Below are 23170 nucleotides of genomic sequence, written 5' to 3'. Positions count from 1 at the left end.
TACAAGCAAAACTGACACACATTATGACCAATAGGAAAGTCGTATTCGTACAGTTGGCCCTATCTGATTCTAAGTTCAAAAATAAAGGCGGGGCTATCTTTCCTTAGCAACGCTTGGCTCCCTGGGAGTGGTGGCGGTTGTTTCAATATGGCGGCGGCAGCAAAGAGAAGTGAAAATTCGAGGATATTTTGGATGAATGGCGGTAACTCAGCTTTTTTTTATTTATACGCATCACGGAATAGTTTACGTCCGTACAAGCTTTGCAAATAGGTGTAGGTTGCAAATTTTTCTGCTTCTGTGCTTTTTTTTTGTGAGAGCAGCCAACAGGAAAGTTATCTCAGTGAGAGGAAGTAAAGTAACATGTTAGCTGTCCTCTTGATGTGAAGTTTAAGATGAGTTTATATTTCTTTTAGTCTCGCACATTCTACAGAAATTACAATATTATAATTACCTTGAAATCTCGCTAGCCTGTGGCGACTCTAACACGTCCTTATGATTATTCAGTGTCGGTAACACATAAGAGCATCTAGAAGCTACTTTATTGAAGTATTAAGTAGTATATAATCCCAAGGTTTAACTTCATTATTGAACTGTTAGGGCTGTTGAACTAACTCTTACTACCTGAGTAGATAGTTCAACTAATCCACTCATTGACTTATCTGTCATTCAGCAAGAATCACTTGACATTTATGCGTCCCCAAAATTTTGGAGAAATTATGTCTTAAGTCAGTTCTTGATCAAAGTACTACTCTTAGATGTGTGAATCCTATTTGGTTTTTTTTGGGCAGTAAGACGATATAGCCTTTGCTAACTACTCAGAAGTGTTAATTTTGTGTTTTTAACAATGCCATAATACAATCAGGTGGGTATTGTTTTCGAACTCTAGTTATGTTTGACAGAGAATGACTAATATTACATTTTTCTCTTTCCTGTATAGTGTCAGAAGGGGAACAGCCTTTAGTGTTTGTTCCTGGTGAGTCCCATGACTTTTTGGCAAGTCCTGGATGCAGCATTGGGAAAGTTTGTAACAGATGGTGTTTGCTTGTTGTTTTTCTCTGTAAACTGTCTTAGGAGTTGATGGAGGACTGAAGAGTCAGACACCTTTAAGTCTGGGGGCAGATAGGATTTGTGCATCCAGTAAAAAAGGCACCAAGATCCGAGTGAAGCACGCTTCTAATGGCAAAAATCAAGCTTCACAGAAGACAACGCAGAGAAAAGAAGACCACTTTCAAAGTGATTACTCTGGATGTTATACTAGAGAGGAAGTGTTAGTGGATAGAAGGGACACCGTGTCCACCATGCATACTCTCCCTCAGCCCAGTGATACCTTCCTTCCCTTGCCACAGGTAAATCAGTGTTTCGTGTAGGTTGTGTTTTTTCTTCTTTCTTCAAATACGAGTTCAGTCTATTAAAGCTGTCAGATTTTCACTACTGCTATCCGTTAATAACTCTGCATACCTCTTAACCACTACTTATACAGATGAGCAGCAGAGCAAAGAGCGACATCTCTTTGAAAGACCTGTGTTTTGAAGACAAAAGGAGAATTGCAAACCTCATTGAAGAGCTAGCCAGGTAGGTGAAAACATATGATACAGAGTCTCTTTAAAATGTTAGTAGTAATAAGCTTTTACAAATAAAATAATTATATTCAAAGTTACTTTTAATAGTTAAATGTTAGTATTTTGGTATTTCAGATTACCAGCAGACAATCTGTCCTTTCCTTTAACTATGCTTTTTTTCTGGCTTACAGAGCTAGTGAGGAGAAAGAGGAGTCTGTGCAGCGTCTGAAAGATGAACAGGAAAACTTTGAACGTAAGATTCAGGAGCTAGAGCAACAGAACCTGATGATAGCAAAGGAAAGAGAAAGTATCCTTTCAAACCCATTGGCAGAACGTTTTAAAGAGTTAGAATATGCTATTTACTATATGGGTAATTATTATGTCATGATTGTTATATAAACCATTCATCTTAATAAATGTGAATATTATTGAAAGATGAATTATTTCTATAATTGGATTAAAGAAATGACCTCATACAGATTTATTACACACTGATATATTTCAAGCATTTATTTCCGTTAATTTTGTTGATTATGGCTTACAGCTAATGTTAATGTAAAACTCCGTTTCAGAACATTTGAATATTGCATAAGACTTTTAATTCAAAGATGCAGACCCACTGAAAAGTATGTCCATGTACTGTACAGTATATGCATTCAACAATTGGTCAGGGCTTCTTTGCATGAATTACCGCAGGGTGCAGGCTGTTGCAAAACTGAGGTGTACAAGAAGCCCGATGTTGGGTCTGGTGTTTCTCTTCTTTCTTTTGACAAAAATGTCAGGTCAGTTTTTTTGGCCATTCAAGCTTAGTGAAACCACAACTTCGCTAGCATTAAGGCAGGTACTGGTACTTTTGGCAGTGTAGGCAGGTGCCAAGTCCTGCTGAAACAGGAAATCAACACCTCCATAAAGTTTGTCAGCAGAGGGAATGTCACTACCCGGTTTGTCCTGGAAGCACGATCCGTACCATCAGCTCGTTTGCGCATGCGCCAAGATAGTTACTTCCTGATCGCTGTTTGATGCACTATAGTCGTTTAAACAGTACCGGAAATAAATATTTCTATCCTTAATTATAACGGTGTACTATATGAAATCCTATAAATAGTTTTAATATAACAAATGTAGATCTATAAAGTGAACATATTTATGATATAAAATTATTACTTGCTATTAAAAGGGCCTACTTTCTTGCTATAATTCACTTAATAACAATTGTCATTATTTTGTGTGAAAAATACATTTTAGAAGAAAATTGTTTATTAGACTTATCAATTGAACTTTAATGTATTTATGCTGTCCATGCGCCCTCTGGTGTACCCATCACAGACAAGCGAAGACCTTATTGTTATAGTAGCCTGACCCATTTTATTTTTTTCCTGGAATAAAAATCCACACCTTTTAAAAACATTCCCTTTTCCAGAAAAAATGCCGGTGACGAAAGACTGCAAACGGATCCATTCTCTGATCAACACCGTTGCAGTTTTGTTTTGTCTGTATTTTTGTTATTCCCTTTAAATCATGTATTATTTATATGATTACAATAAAATACAAAAAGAAAAATCCCACCCAAAAACATAAAAATAATAAAAAATAAGATAAATGAAAAAAATACCGTCCCGGAAAAAATTCTGTTTGCGCATATCCAAATGAGCCGATGGTACGGATCGAGCTTCCAGGACTGATGGGGTAGTGACATGGAAGCATGAAGTGCTCTATCATTTCCAGGTAGAGAGCTGCACTTACTTTAAACTTGAGGAGATACAGTAGACCAACACCAGCAGATGACCTGGCTCTCCAAATCACCACTGACTGGTTCCTGTCAACTCAAGGAATGCGATATATGTGTTGAATGTGTTGAAGCTCCGACATAAGCTGCAGTCCACATCTTGTGAATCTTTACCTATTTCTTGAATGGTCTTTGCTTTGCAGTCATCTCAGGTTATTCCTGTGACTTATGTTCCATTTTCTACAATAATTTTTCCTTCTACTCAGCTTTCCAATAGTGTTTCTTATGGAGGGTGTCAGTGACTGTCTGCTTTTTATATATATATATATATATATAAAAAACACAATTATTTAATACTATTATGTTAATATTTCACAAAGGAATCTGCAGGGGGCAGTGTTGCCTCATTTAAGCTTCAAGGCTTTGGGCTAGACATGTCAGTCTGACACAAAAGGCAAAGAAATAGATGCATTTAGATGATTTGATCCTTGCTGCAGTTGTCCTTTGCAATTGCTTGCAGCTTATCCACTCAGAATCAATTTCATGGTTGAAGCCGGTGGTCTGTACCATCTAAATTATCTTACCGGAGGTTTGATATTAACTCAGGGGACCGTAGTGTTTGTTTTCAGTTTTTTGTAAACCTTCTCTTACTGTGTCTACGTGTTGTTTTTAAGTTAACAGTATGATTATGTGGCAAAACTTTAGTAGTTCATGTATTACACCTTGTTTACTTTGATAATGGAACTCAAGAGAACATCACAAGAGAACCAGCTTGAGATCTTGTTTTTCTAATTTTTAGTTATGGCCACATTCCCCACTTTTATAACATGAAAAAGACAAAAGAAATTACAGTTATATTCAATAAAGTACAACATGTCTCATCATCTTGAAATAATGAAATTAAACAATTGGAGACTAGATAATATGGAGTCTTCAAAAGTCTGAAATGTTTAGACATGAAGTGTTTAGGAACCCTGCTTACTCATCCACCTGAGCATTTCCATCAGTCTGTTTTACATTAAGAAGGCTGCAAAATATGAGGTGTATTTGACCCAGCTGGTAATTTGCACAATTTGCAACAGCAGTGGAGAAAATTGGGAAAGCACAACTCTATTAAAGTCACTTTAGCTTGGAGACATGGCATTTACAGCAAACTTCTAAACTTCATTAAAAGGTATTTAAGAGGAAAAGGTGTTTGGATCCCAACACCTTAGGGCATGGAGGATAACATAGTCTTTAAAGTATGTCCAAGAGTCAAGATAGCCCTTCTTAAAAAGAAGGTTCAGCCACTTCTTCGAAAGGTTAAGGAGACACCAAAGGCAAGTACACTGAGTGAGGGTCTTGTCAAGTCTAATTCCATTACGCCTCAACTTATCTAACAAATACTCAGGGTTGTCTGAGGTATAAAGAATGTAGGACTATACGTTAGCCCCCAGCCACCCAGGATAAGTTAGAAAAGTACCCTTGATATTAGTGATATTGAGCTGACATTTGCAACCGACTGGCATATAGAAGTGAATTTGTGGTAGAGATAGGAAGGAAGTATTGTGTACTTCAAGGCATGTTTGGCTGGGTGGAAGTCATTTGGGATTTCTACCACAGTGTAAACATCTGCTTTTGTTGCTGCTGTTTAGTGAGTGGAGCCCTGTTGTATGCCATTAAAAAATACTTTACAAATACACAGAAAAAAATAGGGAAAAGAGAGAGAAAGTTGTTAATGTCTATATAGTTGTTCTTTCTTTTAAAAATCTCCAGTTTTTGTTTGTTTAATTCCTTGTTTTCATTCTTCATGCAGAAAGAAGTGTTTGCTCTGTTGTGCTAAGCAGTTTCAAACTTGTCTGCCAGATATTTGGAGAAAATGAATATACTTTGTGGTGTATAGTAAACGAAACACACAGATCTCTTGTTGTTGTTTGAGACTAAAGCTCAGGCTGAATCCTGAAGACTGCCAGGATCTGACCCTTAATTTAAAGTCGGGAACAGTAGTGGTTAAAATGCCATAAATATGAGACACCCGATAATAGTTTTTTTTTCATCTTAATGATAGTTATAAACAACCACAGCTGACAGCCGGAGCTGAACATTGTATCAGATAACAGCCACAAAATCGGTATTGTAATATCTTACATCATGAGTTTGGCTGTGTCTTTCAGGGATCTAACTCTAACTGCTTGTTGTGGTTTTATGATTCATAATGAAAAAATAAGTATTTTTTCCAATCAGTGAATATGTAAAGGCTACCAAGTCATGCCATCGAAAACAATTTTCTGTGTGGAAGGTTTTGCTGTGGGAAGAAGACTCACTGTTAGCTATTTCCAGTATCATTTGGGTGTTTAAAACAAAGTCTCAGGAAGCACAGATATGCAAGAAGCCATTAAAAATGACAAATTCTTTTCTACAGCATGTGGAGACATTTCTGTGTCTTTTTTCATGCTTACGAGAAAGCAAAAGAGAACAGGACTTGCAGTAGATGACAGGAACACCAAACAATGTACAGTAAAGTTGCTCTGTTTTATCCTCTTGAGCTTTTGACCTTCCTCATGGAGCATGTTAGATTTGGAAATATATTTAAATATTAGAGTTAAGGGTCCATATTTTCCGGGGAATACATATGGAGACTGCTCCTTTAGTACTGCTAACCATGTTAACTGGGTTGTTCGCCAATCTTAGTTTTAAATGTCAATGTTGTAATCCTTTTGTTTTTGTTTTGAAGTAGAAATCATTTTAGAGGGACTGCTCTCTCACATATAATGTGACGTAACTCTGCTCATACATTAAATTATTAATGAATGTTCGCTGCAGGAAGGCTAAAAAAATACTTTGGTGCCCTTTATATGTTCTTAGATTATAGTTCTTAAATAAGAAATAGCTGAAACTGTTAATGGCAGCAAAAAGCTTTACAAATACCTGAGGTCAGAAATCGGCCACAAAATTCTGGTTGTTGCATCTCTTCTTTTAACCCTTGGTGTTCACTCTAAAAACTTTTTTCAAATGCCTAGAAGGAACCACCATTTCCTCTCCCAACAAATAGCAAATGTTTAGAACACCTACTCCTCTTAAAGAATGTAATTGTAATAAATTTGCTTTGTGGACTTGATATTTCTTGGTGTGTACTAAAACATATTTAATAGACACAAAGCTGCACCTACAGATGGCTTTCCTAATCATTCAGTGAGATACAGCAGGATCTGTGTGAGTCCAACCTGCTGATTCCACCCAGCTGTGATTTACGTATCATAAACATGGCTGTTGATGGATTTGTCAGAATGAGCTTTCTTGGTTGAATCTTAACATGCTCACACATCTTCTTTCTGAATGGATTTCTCCAGAATTAGTGTTATCGTGACGGTTATGTAAACCGTCACCTTCTGTTACTTCCCTGTCATTTCTTCCCTACACACTTTTGATGTACTCAACAGCCATCATGCATCAGGCTCTCTGCCCCCGTTCCCTTTGCATCCCTGCTCAGGCTCAATCTGTTTGACACAGAGTACTAAAGCAGGTTTTAAAATACCCCCACTTCCCCTTCCTTCTGTGCAAATTTGTTCCACCTTGAAATGGATTTCATTATTTCATTTGAGCCTCTGCCTGACAGGGAAGTGAATCATTTTGACAGGCTCCATCTGAAGCCTCTTCACTTCAACCCATTGCTTGGGAGTATTTTTGGAGAGGGGGGAGAAGTGCGTTATTGTCAGCACTTTGTAGTTCAGATGTAAACTGGGAGTTTGCACAGTGCCCCCACTGGCTGATGTCCAAGGTTCTGGCAATGGGATGTGTGTTTAGTGTAATGACATCAGTGCTGCAATCAGGTACGCTCTACTGAGTGGTTTAAAAAAAAAAAGAATTATAGAAGCAGCATTTATGTAGATATGAGGAAATACAATAAGTCTGATTTTGTTTCTTCATATATTTCATATTTTGCCTTGGATTGAGGTAAGCTATAGCCTAGAAGGCGTGTTCAATCTCTGTGCTGTATAAACAGACCTCCCAGTGCAGGTTTGTTTGATGTGATGCCCTTGTGATGTCCTTAGGTTTTCCATATAGCAGTGCTTTCATGGAGATCAGCGCAGGCATCCAGGAGCCCGAGTGAGGCTGAGAGTTTAATCAAAGTGTTCTCTCACATTTTCCCTGTGTTTATGGAAGTCGCTGCATTGCATTTGCCTGGTGTCTGGTCCTCAATTCAAAGTCCTCCTCGCTCTCTTCTCAACCCCCCACTCCGTCTCATTTCCACGGCCTGATTGAAGTCGTCTAACAAGGAAATTGTTTTCTTATTCAGTGTTCCGCCAACTATTTCTTCAATAAGCCTCTACTCTGAACTTTGATTTTCTCTTTAAACGGAAGCTTTTTTTTTGCAAATGGATGCAGAGAAAAACTTGTCAGATGGGAGAGCTCGGCCACCATCATAAAAAGATATGGTCAGCTTGGGATTGGGTGTGTGTACTACCTGCTTTGTGCACAACCTGTTTTACTGTCGTTTGTGTGTGGGCTGTTTACTGTGCATATGGGGAATTTGCACACTCGTTTCTTAATGTCTCCTTCTGTGTGTGCATTTTTGTGTGTCCTAGAATGTCAGAGTTGATTATTGCATGTGTGTTGATGTGTCTGTGTGCACTCTCAATTCTCGTGCTCATTATCTTTATATGTGTTGGTGTGGTGTGGTGCTGCCACTGTCATTAGTGGGCTCCTGGGGCACAGCAGTAGTCCCGTTCCAGATTAGTTTTCCTTTTGCTGCCAGCTCTCTGTCTGGCAAATAGCCTGGAGTGGCACAGCCCAGCTCAGCTCGACACAGCTTGGCTCAGCCCAGATGGCGAAAGCTACATGCCACAACAACAACTTTGATTTAGCTGCACTCTTCTCTCCATTTGTTTTTGAGAGTTGCAGCTCTCTCTACCTTTGTGGTACAATGCAAATGTTTAAATTTAGATTGCAGCTACAGAGCCAAGAATGCAACGAAACTAAAAGGCGAACACAAAAATGGTACAATGAAAAATATTTCAAAGCATTTTTTCCTTTTAATATGACTTACAGTTCTTTGCAAAATGGTTTGTACCCTTTAACCTTTTCCCTATGTAATTATGGTGTAACCACAAACTTGTATTTTATTGGGAGTTTATGTTATGCACCAACACAAAGTAGTAAATAATTGTGAAGAAAACATAACATTTCACAAATAAAAGTTGGAAAACTGTGCCCTAACTAACTGCCTTCAGAGGTCACCTAGTTTGTAAATAGGGTCCTATGTACAAATTCACTATAAATTCAGCTGTTTTGTGAAGGCCTGAGGTTTGTTAGAGAACATTCGTAAACAAACAGCATCATGAAGACCAAGGAGCGCAGCAGACCGGTCTGGGATAAAGCTGTGAAAGTGTTAAAGCAGAGTAATGTTATAAAATAATACCAAAACCTTTGGACATCTCACAGAGCTCTGATCAACCCATCATCTCAAAATAGAAAGTGTGAGACACAGCTGCAAAACTACCAAAACGTGGTTATTGACCTAAACCTAAAGGCTGGCATAAAGAGTATTAATCAGAGCAGCAGTGTTGAGTGTCCTAGTTACTGAAGGAGCTACAAAAACATGGCTCACGTGGGAGAATCTGTTGACTCTTAGCTGTGTAGCCCACAAACTTAACGTTTAAGGAACATTTAAGGAAGAGAGGCAAGAAGAAAGCCTTATATGCAGTTTTTCAGTTTGCCACAAGCCATGTAGGGAACACGGCAAACATGTGGAAGGTTTTCTGATCAGATGAAACCAAAACCAAACTTTATGTGGAGGAGTAACTAACACTGAACATCACCCTGAATGCATCTTTTCCACAATTATTCATGGTAGTGGCATCACTCTGTGGGGATACTTTTTTTCAGCAGGGACAAGGAGGCTCATCAGAGGAATCTGGTAAAATGATTCTTTCCATCCAATCTGACTAAAATCTTTGGTCATTTGTTGCTCAAGCTTAGTGTCCATGAATACCTTTGAAAAGCACTGTGTAAATTCTGTACAATTTAGGTGGAAAACAAAAAACATTTTATGAGGAAAAACAAAATATATAAGGTCACAATAACCTGGTTATATAAATGTGCAACCCTTTTTAATACTTTGTACATGTATCTGTTGGTTTACTTCACAGCAAGAATGTTGGGGAAGGGGGTTTGAGGGGTTCACCTGTTCAAGTTAAGACACTGTTATTGGTTTCTTAACCTTTGGTCCTCCAGGGCTACAGCAACAGTACAAAGAGTGCCAGGAGCTGCTTGGCCTCTACCAACAATACCTTTCTCAGCAACAGGCCAAACTAAACCAGTCCATTGCACAGCTCAGTCAGCAAACAACTTGCAATAAGGTAAGGCATGGTGTGGAAAGGTTGCATGGTTGTTTATGTGTACACTTAGTGTCACTAAAGTCAGTACTGTACAAGCTGTGTAAAACTGAAGCCTGAGACTGAAGGTCGCCCTACATGGGTATTTTTGTGCGAGAGATTTGCATATCAGTGGGCAGAAACAGTAGGTTCTTCCTCATGTGTGTTTAGAGCGGTGTTGGCGATATTTCTGTTGACTCCCTTATTTACCGATCTGCTTTGCACACACAATCTCTGAAAGAGTGATTCCCCAGTGCAGAAGATAACATTGGAGCTACTTGATCTGAGGCTTTCTACTGATTGGAACTAATTGTTACATAAGCTACAACTGACTGGAGCTGTACAGGTCCTTCTCAAAAAATTAGCATATTGTGATAAAGTTCATTATTTTCTATAATGTAATGATGAAAATTTAACATTCATATATTTTAGATTCATTGCAGACTAACTGAAATATTTCAGGTCTTTCATTGTCTTAATACGGATGATTTTGGCATACAGCTCATGAAAACCCAAAATTCCTATCTCACAAAATTAGCATATTTCATCCGACCAATAAAAGAAAAGTGTTTTTAATACAAACAACGTCAACCTTCAAATAATCATGTACAGTTATGCACTCAATACTTGGTCAAGAATCCTTTTGCAGAAATGACTGCTTCAATGCGGCGTGGCATGGAGGCAATCAGCCTGTGGCACTGCTGAGGTCTTATGGAGGCCCAGGATGCTTCGATAGCGGCCTTTAGCTCATCCAGAGTGTTGGGTCTTGAGTCTCTCAACGTTCTCTTCACAATATCCCACAGATTCTCTATGGGGTTCAGGTCAGGAGAGTTGGCAGGCCAATTGAGCACAGTGATACCATGGTCAGTAAACCATTTACCAGTGGTTTTGGCACTGTGAGCAGGTGCCAGGTCGTGCTGAAAAATGAAATCTTCATCTCCATAAAGCTTTTCAGCAGATGGAAGCATGAAGTGCTCCAAAATTTCCTGATAGCTAGCTGCATTGACCCTGCCCTTGATAAAACACAATGGACCAACACCAGCAGCTGACACGGCACCCCAGACCATCACTGACTGTGGGTACTTGACACTGGACTTCTGGCATTTTGGCATTTCCTTCTCCCCAGTCTTCCTCCAGACTCTGGCACCTTGATTTCCGAATGACATGCAGAATTTGCTTTCATCCGAAAAAAGTACTTTGGACCACTGAGCAACAGTCCAGTGCTGCTTCTCTGTAGCCCAGGTCTGGGGAATGCGGCACCTGTAGCCCATTTCCTGCACACGCCTGTGCACGGTGGCTCTGGATGTTTCTACTCCAGATTCAGTTCACTGCTTCCGCAGGTCCCCCAAGGTCTGGAATCGGCCCTTCTCCACAATCTTCCTCAGGGTTCGGTCACCTCTTCTCGTTGTGCAGCGTTTTCTGCCACACTTTTTCTTTCCCACAGACTTCCCACTGAGGTGCCTTGATACAGCACTCTGGGAACAGCCTATTTGTTCAGAAATTTCTTTCTGTGTCTTACCCTCTTGCTTGAGGGTGTCAATAGTGGCCTTCTGGACAGCAGTCAGGTCGGCAGTCTTACCCATGATTGGGGTTTTGAGTGATGAACCAGGCTGGGAGTTTTAAAGGCCTCAGGAATCTTTTGCAGGTGTTTAGAGTTAACTCGTTGATTCAGATGATTAGGTTCATAGCTCGTTTAGAGACCATTTTAATAATATGCTAATTCTGTGAGATAGGAATTTTGAGTTTTCATGAGCTGTATGCCAAAATCATCTGTATTAAGACAATAAAATACTTGAAATATTTCAGTTAGTGTGCAATGAATCTAAAATATATGAATGTTAAATTTTCATCATGACATTATGGAAAATAATGAACTTTATCACAATATGCTAATTTATTGAGAAGGACCTGTATATTGTTCCAGCAGCACACAGAGGGACTGGTGCCCACTGGCCATCATTTAGCTGGCCAGTGGGCCAGAATATCAGGCGATATTGATGTTTATAAAATATGGACTGTTATGGCAACTATCAGCTTGACCTTTTTTGGCTGGCTGATATTTAATGGCTTACCTCTTGCTGTGAAAACATTCGGTCATGTTCTCGGGCACAAATTTGTCATGTTAAAACTCATATGACAGTGAATCGAAGTACTTTACTTATGATGAATACTTTCTGGATAAAATGACCTGGTTGTATTTAAATAGCAGCCATTATAAGTGTTTATAATAGGAAAGAAAATCTATCTAATTAAGTATGAAAATTTCCTTTTAAAAACGAAATAAGAATAAAAGCAGCTCAGGTGAGTTGACTTTAGAGACATGTTATGGCGTAGCCATTTCTTTTTCTAGATCTACACTTGTGATTAAGTATTATTTAATGAATATAACTTATACAATCATATCTCTAAACACATTAGTCTGAATTTTGTATTCTTTTTTTTTGTTGAATGATATTTAAACAGCTTTAATTTTAGTATAGCAGATTTATGGTACAGTTTGGTGCATGTGAGGTTGTGTTCTAAGTTGCCCTGAACTTGTCTTTTCTTCAGTCTTTACAAATTTCTCAAATCATTCTTTCTTAAGCTGTGACATTTTAAAATGAAGTCAAACAAAAGGGCTCAGGAAAGTAGATGGAAGGTAAATTCAGTGTTTGACCTGACCAAATCTAGTTCTTTTCTCTCTCAAGGTGACTTTGTAGAGACAAAGATGCAAGTCAGGGGTAGGCTTCTGTGAGTAATAGTGACTTTGTCAACCTCGTTGTCCCACAGCGGCTCTGAATAATAAGTGTTTGCTTGCTCTCTGACCCTCAGCAAATTACTCAGTCTCTTCCCCATTAGAATACTAGATGGGCTTTCCTCCCTGTCTTTAGTTCAACTTTTTTTTTTTTTTATCTTGACATAAATGCAAAGTTTTCTTCTTAGTCTCTCACCAACTGTTACATTTTACAGCTGTGCCTCTATAAAGTTCAGACAGATAAAAGCAGCTGTTTTTGGCACATCGGTGTCTGCGCATGCTGTGTCCAAGCACTGCGGTTTACATAACCTGTGCTCTGGCAGCAGTTAGAAACTCAATGGCTTTTGCAAACAAATAGAAAGACTTTATAGCACATTACAGCCTTAGCGCATTAGTTTGGTAAGTCCTAATGTTGTATAGGAGAATTTTCATTTTGTTACCTAGCTGTAGATTAAAGTTTTATAGAGCAGTCTGTTTTGGCTAAAAAACTTAATTAGGCTTTCAGAGGCTTTCTAAATTGGCTAAAAAGAATAAAATGATCTTTTTATTTCTGTGCAGGTGCTCGGTTCTGAGGAAGCTCCCAGCAGGACCTCTACAAGCAGGGCTAATGGCTCACTCATTGATGGCTCGTACCTCGGCCTAGCTGCTGCTGGAGCGCAGCAGGCTCAGGTGTGTAGGGGTGGTAATGCAAGAAGAGGTGCTGTAGAAATGTTGAGGAACCCTGCCTCTCTTTTCTGTGACAACAAGTTGAGTCCAAACGACGGGGCAACCAAACAGCACATGAGTCAGAAAAGAGACTGCAGGCAACCACGCATAGCATATGTGTGTGAGCGCTGCCAAGGCAGTTGTCATGACACTGGCTATGGTACACAGCAATGGAGAAGTGAAAGCAGCTCCTGTCCGGTGAACTGTCATGATGACACCTTTACTCGGAGGGAGCATCAAAGGTAATGTGGTGTTGATGTACACAGTCATGCAAAAGTATTTATACTCTTTCAACCACTTCACATTTTGTTAAGCTACAACATCAACCTTGAGTGATGGATTGGAGGTAGAAGGAAAAAAGATGCACGGTAAATCTGAAAAGTGTGGCATGCATTTGTATTCAGTCCTTTTTCCTTGGTTAGCCCTAAATAAAATCCAAGAAAGAGCTTTTGTTCTAAGAAAGCTAATACCAGTTTCATTTACAGTTTGCCACAAGCTAAAATGTAACATTTTAGATAGGATGCCAAGCATTATATGTGGCTGAATACTAACACTACATAACCCTGAACACAAAATCCTGACCATAAAATACAACAATGGCAACATCATCTTGTGAGGATGCTTATTTTAGCTTGAACATGGTTGACTCGCCAGAGTTGATAGGAGGATGGATTGATTAGAACACAGTGCAATCACTGAAGAAAACCTGTTGGTAGCTGCAAAGGATTTGAGACTGCGACAGAAGTTCTTCTTACAGCAGGACAATGACCATCTGTTGGTATGGCCCAGTCAAAGTCCAGACCTAAATCCGACTATGAATATTTGACAAGACATAAAATTGAGATGTACAGATTCTCTCTATCTAGTCTGACTGAGCTTCAGATGTTTTACAAAGACAAATAGGCAAACATTTCAGCCTTTAGATGTGCAACGCAAGTAGAAACTTACCCCCAAAGACGTGCTATGTGTCAATTTCCTTCCACTTGACTTTTATGTGCTACTTTGTTGGTCTATCACTTAAAATCCCAATAAAATACATGAAGAACATGATTATGAAGTTTGTGTTTGTAATGTGACAACATGTGGAAAAAGTCTAGGGGGTGAATACGTTTTTAGTTTTTATTTTTATTTAGATGCACACCCAAACTGGTGTAATTGAACATGTAGTTAATGTGTTGTCCATATTTCCATATAGGCTGCAGACTGGGAATATGATCACTGCAGAAGCAAAGGAAGCCCTGACCAGGTCTCTGCTGGGTGACAAGGACTGGGAGGAGAAGCGGCACCAGTTGCTGTTGCAGAAGATGCAGTTGGAGATGGAGAGAGAGAAGCTGCAGGCACGGCTGGCTGAGCAGGAGGAGCGGCTCGGCAGACAGACAGAGCAGCTTCGACAGTCACGACTTCATCACAGCAGGTAGAACATGCAAGCCTAAGAAACATAGCCTGTATGCGGCGACACTACTGGGAAGCATTTAGAGACTCGAGTTAATAAGCGTTTACTTTTTTACTGAATTAACATCCAATCAGTTGTTGCCCTGTGAACTTTTCAAGTGTAGGTCATTGCAGACATGTTTTTTTCTGATTTTGTTCTCCTTCATTTTCATTTTCATTTGAATTGAACCACCTAGTCAGGCTCAGCTCAGCAACTCAAACACGCAGATTGCAGGGTCAGAGCCAGAGGGTCCTTCCCATCGAGATGTGCCCTCCAGGTACGTCAAATAATAGGTTTAATCAGACACTCAACTTAGTCATCAAATAAGTAATTCACACCCATGAAATGTTGTAGAATTATAAAAAAAAAACTAGCTTCTGATCTGCAGGTCTGATGAGGGTGTGAAGATTCCTTCTGAGGCTAAACCTGCTCCATCTGCCAATGGAATGGGTAAGGCTATCAGTGTACATAAAAATGGTCATTTTCCTTTCAAACGCTAATCCAGGGTCTAAGGAGTTGTGTTTTCTTGCATTTTCTTTTCAATTCCATTTGCTTGTAAAACTATTTGTACTTTAAAGTACCGTAAACTCATTGTTCTCTGACTTGCTGTTATTTTTTTTTAAATTGGTTGTCTATTTCTTTTTAGCAAATCCCTTAGAACGGTCCCGTAGTGACATGGCCGCATCTCCATCAAAGACCCCTACAGGTCAAAGTTTCCCTACCTCAGTTTCTGCAGTCCAAAACACCCCTGAAGCCAGGTAAACAAGCGTTGACCTAATATTATTTAGACTTTTAGTAAACGTTTTCTATTGTCTTGTATTGTAATCTAACTGAGCTTTTAACATAAGGAGGTCAAAGCTGTTAGATTGAACTTTTTCCACATTATAGATTGCAATCATATCACATAAAGGATCGGTGCAAAGGGTAATTTTAATTGGAGGCAGGATGATCCTGGATAGTTCATAAATAAATATTGGCTTTTAGAGATGCATAGATAAGAATTCTGTGGACAATTTTAGATCGGTGGTTTTTGTAAAGCTTTGGCCTAATAGTACCAATTTTAGCCAGTTCGGATTTAATAAAAGAACTTTAATATAAGAAAATATTCAAATTTTTGAAATGTGAGAGCAGTAGGTGTAAAACTGTTTTTTACTAATATTTTACAACAAAGACAAAATTACCATGAAATTGACACATTATCTGGCTTTAGCACCTTTATAAAAGCGAATAGCTCAGTTAGCACGGCTAATGTTACAGCAGCAGTAGTGTTTCTATGTTCTGAATAGAATGGTGAGCCTTGCCTCACTTTAAGATGTCCAAAAAACTTGCCAGGATTTTCCAAGTCCAACAGGTTCAATGATAAGAAGAGGTTGTAAGTGCAAAAATGTAAATAAGAACAATTTTCTATCTGCTGAAAGTCTTGCTCTCTCTCCCAGCTTAAATAACCCACAGGCATGTCCCCAAATTTAGAAAATACTGATTAGTTTTAAATTGCCTCTTGCATCTCTGTGGTCCCTCAATCTCCATTTGGAACCCCTCACCTATACTGAAACTAGTGCAATTTGAACCTTTCTAACTCATGAAAAACTTCTTTACTGAAGGGTGTATATATGCTTTGTAGTATACTGCCATTCTGATCGAAAAAGATCGTATTTGGAGTTTCCGACCAGTCAATTTTCATTGCATCTCTGTCTACCGTGCTAGAGCGTACTAGACCAGTAAAAAAGGAGATGCACCTTTTAAACAGCACATTCGTCCTGTGAAAAAACTTAAAACTAGAGTCTCCTATCAATCAAATAGCTGCAGGCAGACCTCCAGTGGACAGTCAGTGAGGCATCAGTCTTCGCCCACAGCTGGCTTAATTACAAGCCTTTAATCAGCTGTTGCTAGGTGAACACTGGTTTTGGACAGGTAACTGGTTTCAGAGCAGTTAGCTCCAGCTTCGTCTGCACTGGAGAATCTTTGTTTCGAAGACTCTGTGGAAGGAGCATATTCTTTCACACACTCTAATTACATGCATGTAACCTGAAATGTCTCCACTGGCACAGAAGAAGAAAGAAGCAGCTACATTTCAGCCCCCTAGTTCATAGATGTTTTGTAAAACCCCAGCAATGACAAAAATCTGATTCACAGATAAAACAGAAAATCTTTAAAATTCGGCATCAACATTTTGTTTTGGTCAACTTATAATATCATGATGACCATTGTCTGTTCATATGAAGCAACCTGCAGAACTAGAAATCATAGTAACGAGAGGCGATTAACAATACAAAAAGAAGCTTTAGGTCGCCTTGTTGGGCGAATAACCTCACATCAGGAACTTCAAGCTCCTCATGTAGATGAAGGTGCAGAAACAGAGTGAGGAAAACCACTGGGGAGATAATTAGTTATATTTTATGAGTTGTTTGTGATTCCTCGAGGCGGTTAGTGTTTTTTTGTTTTTTCCCTTGTTCTTAAAAAAAAATCTCCAACTTAAAAACACATAACGAATACAAATATAAACTTTAGATCTTTCAGCTTTTCGTTTGCCTGTAGTTGTTGCAGAGCTAGTAGCTAAATGATGATTTCACTTCATCTGGCTAAGTTCTCGAGCTGTGAGAAGCTAAATGAAGCTTTTTACAAGGCTAGCTTGGTGCTGTGGCCAGCCTGTCAGGAGACATGCTGCGTTCCATTAGTCGGCCTAGCAGGGATCCTGCAGCAGGTGTAATTGAACAGACTTGGATGCACACAGTGCCCTCTCTCCTCTCTCTTTTCTGCCACAGTAATGACACCGAGAAGGCAAGTGTTAGGGAGAGATGTTAAAAGTGTTTGAGGGTGAGACCATCGGAAAATATGAAAAATGGGGAGCGAGGAATTGCCAGATTAGGTCCAGATGGAGAACAATGGGAACGGTGAGAAAGACATAAGAGGTGGAAAGCATCAGGCTTTGGTCCGAGACACTTAATGGTAATTGACCCCAGTGCAAAATGTCCTACTGCATGCAGTTGTGCACATCTTTACACAGTGTGAGGACTGAGGACTTGTAAATGAAAAATATGAGATGCTGTGAAGCAATTCAAAACGGTGTAGACATTTAATAAAACACCATCCCTGTTATATATTTAAATCTTTGTCACATTCTGTTGCCTTTTATAAATTTCTACTTTTTAATGCTGTATGTGTCGTGTAGTTAAGGCTCGCTGTTTTAAAAGATAGTTCTTTAAAGCAACTCAAAGTTTACTACTTGCAACAATTAACTCTTAATCAAAGCAGTGCATGGTCCAAGTATAAGCTGTGTGTGCAGACAGAGGACCATTAATTCCAACCGGGGACCAAGGGTATCAGATCTTATTAGCATCCATTTTCACCTCCAAAGCCCATTAAAATAGACTCTTAGCTGCACACAGTATTTTTGCCATTAACACTAACTAGGAATTCTGCCTCTAAGATGGCTTTTGTTTGTTGCAATCAGGTGGTAATACTCTTGATTTGACTGTTTTTGTAGCTGTGGTCTGCAGCTATGTTTGGAAAAAAATTAGAAACCATAGCAGTAAATAAATAATAATTATTATTATTATCAGGTTTCTTGTCAGTGTTTTACAGGTTTCCTACAGGTTAGAATCCATTCATCCATCCATCCATTAGTGTTGAATGTGTGTTTAATATCTGTTTTTATTTGTGGTCAATCTGAAAAATTTGAAATTAATATTTAGAGCTCATATGTCACAAAGACCCAAAAACAACAAAGATGGAGAAGCTTTGTCAAATGAAAAATGATTCTGTGGTAAAGACCCTTCCACCCAGAAGGACAACAACAGCTCCCTTATGGGCGTTTAATCTCAACTATTACAATCTTAATATGCGAATTGCGAATCCAGAGCAGGTGTTAACATTAAGTGACCTTCTTAATCCCTTCATGAATCCTGTGCTAGTTAGTAATGAGACAGTTCCAGCGCAGCCTGCCCATCTCATCTCCATCTATCCTGCCGTTGCCCGTCTGCTATTGATTGGTTTTGAAATTGTCATGCGGGATATACGCAGCGGCCATTATGGGATTTTTTTTATCTTTCTGTTTGGACTGCAAATGAAAAGAGACACCGGGGCGAGACGGCTTTCTTTAATGAAAGAGGTGAGCCAAGTAGGTAGCGCAAGTTCTAAGACAAGTGGTGAAGTTTTTATGGCGGACAAATGGCATATCAAAAAAATGTGTTTATATTCAGTCCCCCTGAGGCAATACTTCGCAAAACCACCTTTCACTGCAATTATACAAGTCATTAAAGTATTTTTATTGAAGGTGACATTAAAAGCCTTAAAAATAATGGAGGCCGAATCATGCACCTCAAATGATGATCGTTTACTGCAAACCTAGATTGTGTTTGGTTGGAGCAGTGTGTGGATGAAATTTATTAGAGGGAACAAGAGGCGATGCCACGAACTCAACTGCTTCTTGAAGAAACTGATAGACCAGTTTACTGGTTGACTGAGGAAAAGTTACTTTTAAAAAGAGAAGAATTGCATTACATTTTAATAGGATGCTAGTTCAGATTAAATGTTGACTTGAAAATGAACAAAGACATTTTGTTGCATTGTTGATCAATTGTTGGTATATCACATACTGTTTTTCCAACTTTCTAAAATATTACAAGAAGCTCAGATAAAAATGTTCAGTTGTCAGGATTATTCATTAGATGTAGGCCTGGACTTTGACTGGGCTCTTTGAACATCTGATAAATCATTGGTCCAAATCGTTCTATTGTAGCTCTGGCTTTATGTTTCAGGTTGTTTTCCTGTTGGAAGGTGAACCTCCATCCCAGTCTCAGGTCTTTTGCTCCCTCCATGTTTTCTTCCAGGGTTGCCCTGTATTTAGCTTTATTCATCTTTCCATGAACTCTGACCAGCTTCTCTGTCCCTGCTGAAGAAAATACATCCCCACAGCATGATGCTGCCGTCACCATATTTTCACAGTAGAGATCGGGTGCCCAGGGGGATGTACAGTGTTAGTTCACTGCCACACACTGTGTTTTGCATGTTGGCTAAAAAGTTTGGTTTTGGTTTCACTTGATCAGAGCATTTTCCATTTTACAATTACCGGTATGTACTTTATGTTGCTGTATCACATTAATTCCCAACTAAAATACATTGAAGTTTGTAACTGTAATGTGAAAAAAGATGAGGTTCAAGGGCTCTGAATACTTTGGCAAGGTTCTGTATAGGAGATTTTTTTTTTTTCCATTAAAGTGAAATACTGTCAGAGACCAGTTACTTTTCCATAAATGGTTCTTACTGTATTGTTTGGCACAGAAGATGAAGCACTTAAGTATCAGCCGTCCATGTCTCTAGATGCCCTCATAATGACCCACTGTTCCAGGTCCAAAGGCCTTTTTTCAGCAATGCCAGAATCTTGTTTCTTTAACTGCTGTCCATTCAGAAATAAAGCAGACTTTCCTGAACTCTACTTAGCTGGAGAAAATCTCCAGTCTCCAGTCTCAACTTTTACACAAACCCTGGTCAAGAAAGAAAGCTGCTCTAAAAATCCCTATTGCTTTTCTCTCTTAAGTCTTCATGCAATCTCTGTGCCTTCACATGTCTCTTCTGCCATCCCATATGTCTGTTCCCTCATTCCTACTCAAACTGTAACCCACCCCCTTCCCCCCTTGCTTGTTATAGATTGTGACCGCCGGTAAGTGATGCATTATTCATTACAGACATGTCGCTTGTTGATGGATGGCTGTTTGAGAGCCTCGTCCATTAAATAAATCAACAAATAAAAATGCAAATTCTCACATTTCGAGTGAGGCATCCCATTCAAAGTTCCACCCCACACATACACACACATTTCCTCTCTGCCCCGCTTCCTATTTGAAACAGCCACTCTCCCCCTCACGGTCTTTCTTTTCTTCCCCTTTTGCTTGGCAGGGAGCAGACCAAAATAAGGAGCACCGATTTACTTCAATTAGCTTCAACTTGTTTTTTCATTTCCGTCAACAATCATTCTTCAGCTCATTCACTTTCTTTCTCATGCTCAAAATGTACATACATAAATTAATCCAAAGCAAATTATAGTCCTTTAAAGCCTTCTAGCTACTGATGTGTGTTGCCTTGATTTAGCTCAAACATGACATATCAAGGTCCGTAGGTACGTGCAGAAGAACACCAACACACCCTGATTGGAAGCTGCACCAGTGTGTATGTCTGCCGGCCACCCACATGCATATCAACAAGTGCATCCTGAAGATCGCCTCTACCTGAGAGAGCTGTGTGCAGAGCCGCGAGATGCAAATCAATGCAGCTTTAAACGAGCAGAGAATTATGTTGGCAAGATCAGTGGAGCGTGCTTTAAAGAATTCATGTTTTGTATCTGGGATGGCCGTCGTTCGGCTGTGTATACACTGAATAATTTATCAAGCCAGCCAGACTGAGGGATTGAATCTCTATTAGCTTAATCTCCCCCGTTTTGGTTTATTTATTTCGCTGCACACTCCCTCATTTCTATTCAAGGGGAGAAAGTGCCAGGTCCTCTCCCGCTTATTCTCACACACCTGCAAAAATATATATTTTTTCCTTTTCTGCAGGGACACCCCAGTGGTTTTGACTTGTTAACTCTGCTTGTTAGGGTTCCACAGGAACTTCAGCAAGAAAGATTTTCGTTAATACTCTAAAAGAGTATTGCTTTTAGACTTTCTGTGTTAACAAGTGAAAGGGGAATGATAAATTCTTCCTTCAAGTAGATTTCAGCGCGTCTCATTTTGACCCAACGGCTTGTGTCGTCCTTACTTAACTCTGCAGGCACGTACAGTAGGTTGTAATATTTGTATGGATTTCTCTGCTACAATGCAAATGCGCAATGTTGCTCATAACTATTTTCCTGTTCTGGAAATAATGTTTATCTTCCATCCATCCATCCATCCTGAACTTTTGGGTTTTTACTTATTAAGAATACTAAGAATCTTACATTTGGAAAAGTATGGAATTTGGACATGAACAATGTGTTGGAATCTTGAATTTCAGGCATTGTGTCTGTAAAAGGCTCCACTGGCTTGTGTATTTTAAAACATGGCCTGTAAAGCAAACTAAGGTCAGACATGGAATGAAAACCAACAATAAGGCTGAATCAAAGCAAGAAAAAAAACTGTTGTTTTCTTTCAGGCTGGACTATTCTTTGGGTGAGGTATTGGATATCTTTAGTCCCATCTCTGCCCCAAAGCAGTACAAGCCTGCTGTTCGAAGACCCAAAACGTTGCAACGGAGTTCGACCCTCGCTGGCCCCAAATCCGGAGGAAGAAACCTGCTTACTCCTGGTGGGAACTCTCTGAGTGTTCAGCAGGACCTGGAGGAAAGCCAGATACTGGATGATATATTTTTTATTTGCTAACAAAAAGAAAAGTGAGTTGCTTGATATTCACTGTTTTAATGGTGCCTTTTTATTGTCTTCAGTACTTTTGAAATAAGGATAAATTAGATTTTTGTTGATTGTGTACCTATTGGCTACTATGTTTTTTCCATACAAATAAATGTATATTTATTCTGAATTCCTTCTCTTTGTACGTGAAATCATGCTTTACCCCAGGAATGTTTTAGCACTGAGCTGCATTTATTGCTTCTGAAGACCTTGGCAATGTAAATGCAAACTGAATCTCATGACTCACAATTGTCCATTCTGAATCTGACTCAATGTATTATGCATAAATCTGCAGCCTCAGTAAATCCCTGGAATATAAGCCAGTTGCTCCTTTTTACAACCAACACCTTTCTTTCTGTTTCATTTTTGAGTGTGTGTGTGAGAGAGATGCAACATAAATGACCGTCATTACCTTCAAATTTGTATTGCTATCAGAATTTTTTACTTTTTGATAACCTTACGTTAAATCCAAGCATTTTACAAATAAATAAATTAACTGTTCTTAGTTAAAGCAGAAAAGCAACAATTATTCCTGCTAAATATTGGATAAAAACTGGCTAAATTTAATGGTGGATTTTAAAAGCTTATTGCACCGGATATACATTTTCTATCGTTAGGTTCTTTATAGAGTAACAAGTGCAATAAGCTGATTATAGCTGTTAATTAGGCCATCTGCTTGGGTAGCTAGCCTGCAGTCAGCTGCTGAACAGACCTGACGCTCATAGCTTGCCAACTGTAGCTTTAAGACAGTGTTGTCCTTAATTTGATTGAATGGCGACCCTCATTTGGTTTCTACAACCGTCCATGTTTTTTGTAACTCAAAATATTTTCAGACATCTAAATTTTAGCATTTCCTCTGGTGCCTAACCAGGGCTGGTGTTAGAGCCATTTTTTAATTGGCTGTGCAAAAGAACTGGTTTGGTCACAGCTTGGTGACACATCATTACGTCACTATAAACATCCTATCCAGTCAATGTTTCAGCCTCTGATTTGTGTTTGTGGAGGAATGCTGTGCAGAGAGACTTTAATTATACAAATCCCATTATGTATTTCAGTATAACTACAATAAGATGTCCTAATAACACCAGCTTAACACTGTTTTAAACAACTATCTGTGTTTACTGAGCTCCAATCAGTACCAGCAGTGCTGGAAAATGGGAAGCCTTTCAAGCAAAAAATATTAAAAAACATCTGAGTGCTACTCTGACCATTAGGTTAGTTTTTCAGCTGGATTTAGGATTACTCCGGTTTGCTACTGGTACCAGTTTGATGGAGGGTAGGGT

The 23170-nt window shown here is 39.1% G+C and overlaps 1 protein-coding gene across 2 annotated transcripts; it reads left to right on the top strand.

Annotated features, from left to right (window-relative positions):
• The first annotated feature begins 97 nt into the window (after window positions 1-97).
• On the top strand, window positions 98-22206 carry kiaa1328 (KIAA1328 ortholog). 2 transcript variants are annotated; one of them, XM_047346401.1, is made up of 12 exons: window positions 98-202; window positions 938-973; window positions 1072-1346; window positions 1481-1572; window positions 1751-1866; window positions 9499-9623; window positions 12931-13319; window positions 14273-14491; window positions 14706-14786; window positions 14898-14959; window positions 15156-15267; window positions 21635-22206. In XM_047346401.1, the coding sequence occupies exons 1-12, from the start codon at window positions 148-150 to the stop codon at window positions 21858-21860; spliced, it is 1788 nt and encodes a 595-aa protein (XP_047202357.1). In that variant the 5' UTR covers window positions 98-147; the 3' UTR covers window positions 21861-22206. The 2 variants fall into 2 exon arrangements, with proteins under 2 accessions (XP_047202357.1, XP_047202356.1); XM_047346400.1 differs by having other exon boundaries at window positions 167-272.
• The last annotated feature ends 964 nt before the right edge of the window (window positions 22207-23170 follow it).

This window comes from Girardinichthys multiradiatus, chromosome 20 (genome assembly GCF_021462225.1).
Source record: "Girardinichthys multiradiatus isolate DD_20200921_A chromosome 20, DD_fGirMul_XY1, whole genome shotgun sequence".
Taxonomy (NCBI): domain Eukaryota; kingdom Metazoa; phylum Chordata; class Actinopteri; order Cyprinodontiformes; family Goodeidae; genus Girardinichthys; species Girardinichthys multiradiatus.
Note: the sequence above shows the minus strand (reverse complement) of the source record. Positions and strands in the feature narration are given on the sequence as shown.

Bases quoted from the DNA above. Each gene is read 5' to 3' on its own strand.
- kiaa1328 (XM_047346400.1), top strand. From the start codon at position 197: ATGGCGGTAACTCAGCTTTTTTTTATTTATACGCATCACGGAATAGTT. The intron at 273-937 runs GTAGGTTGCAAA...TTTCCTGTATAG, and splicing joins TACAAGCTTTGCAAATAGGT to TGTCAGAAGGGGAACAGCCT. The intron at 1,867-9,498 runs GTATCCTTTCAA...TTGGTCCTCCAG, and splicing joins GATAGCAAAGGAAAGAGAAA to GGCTACAGCAACAGTACAAA.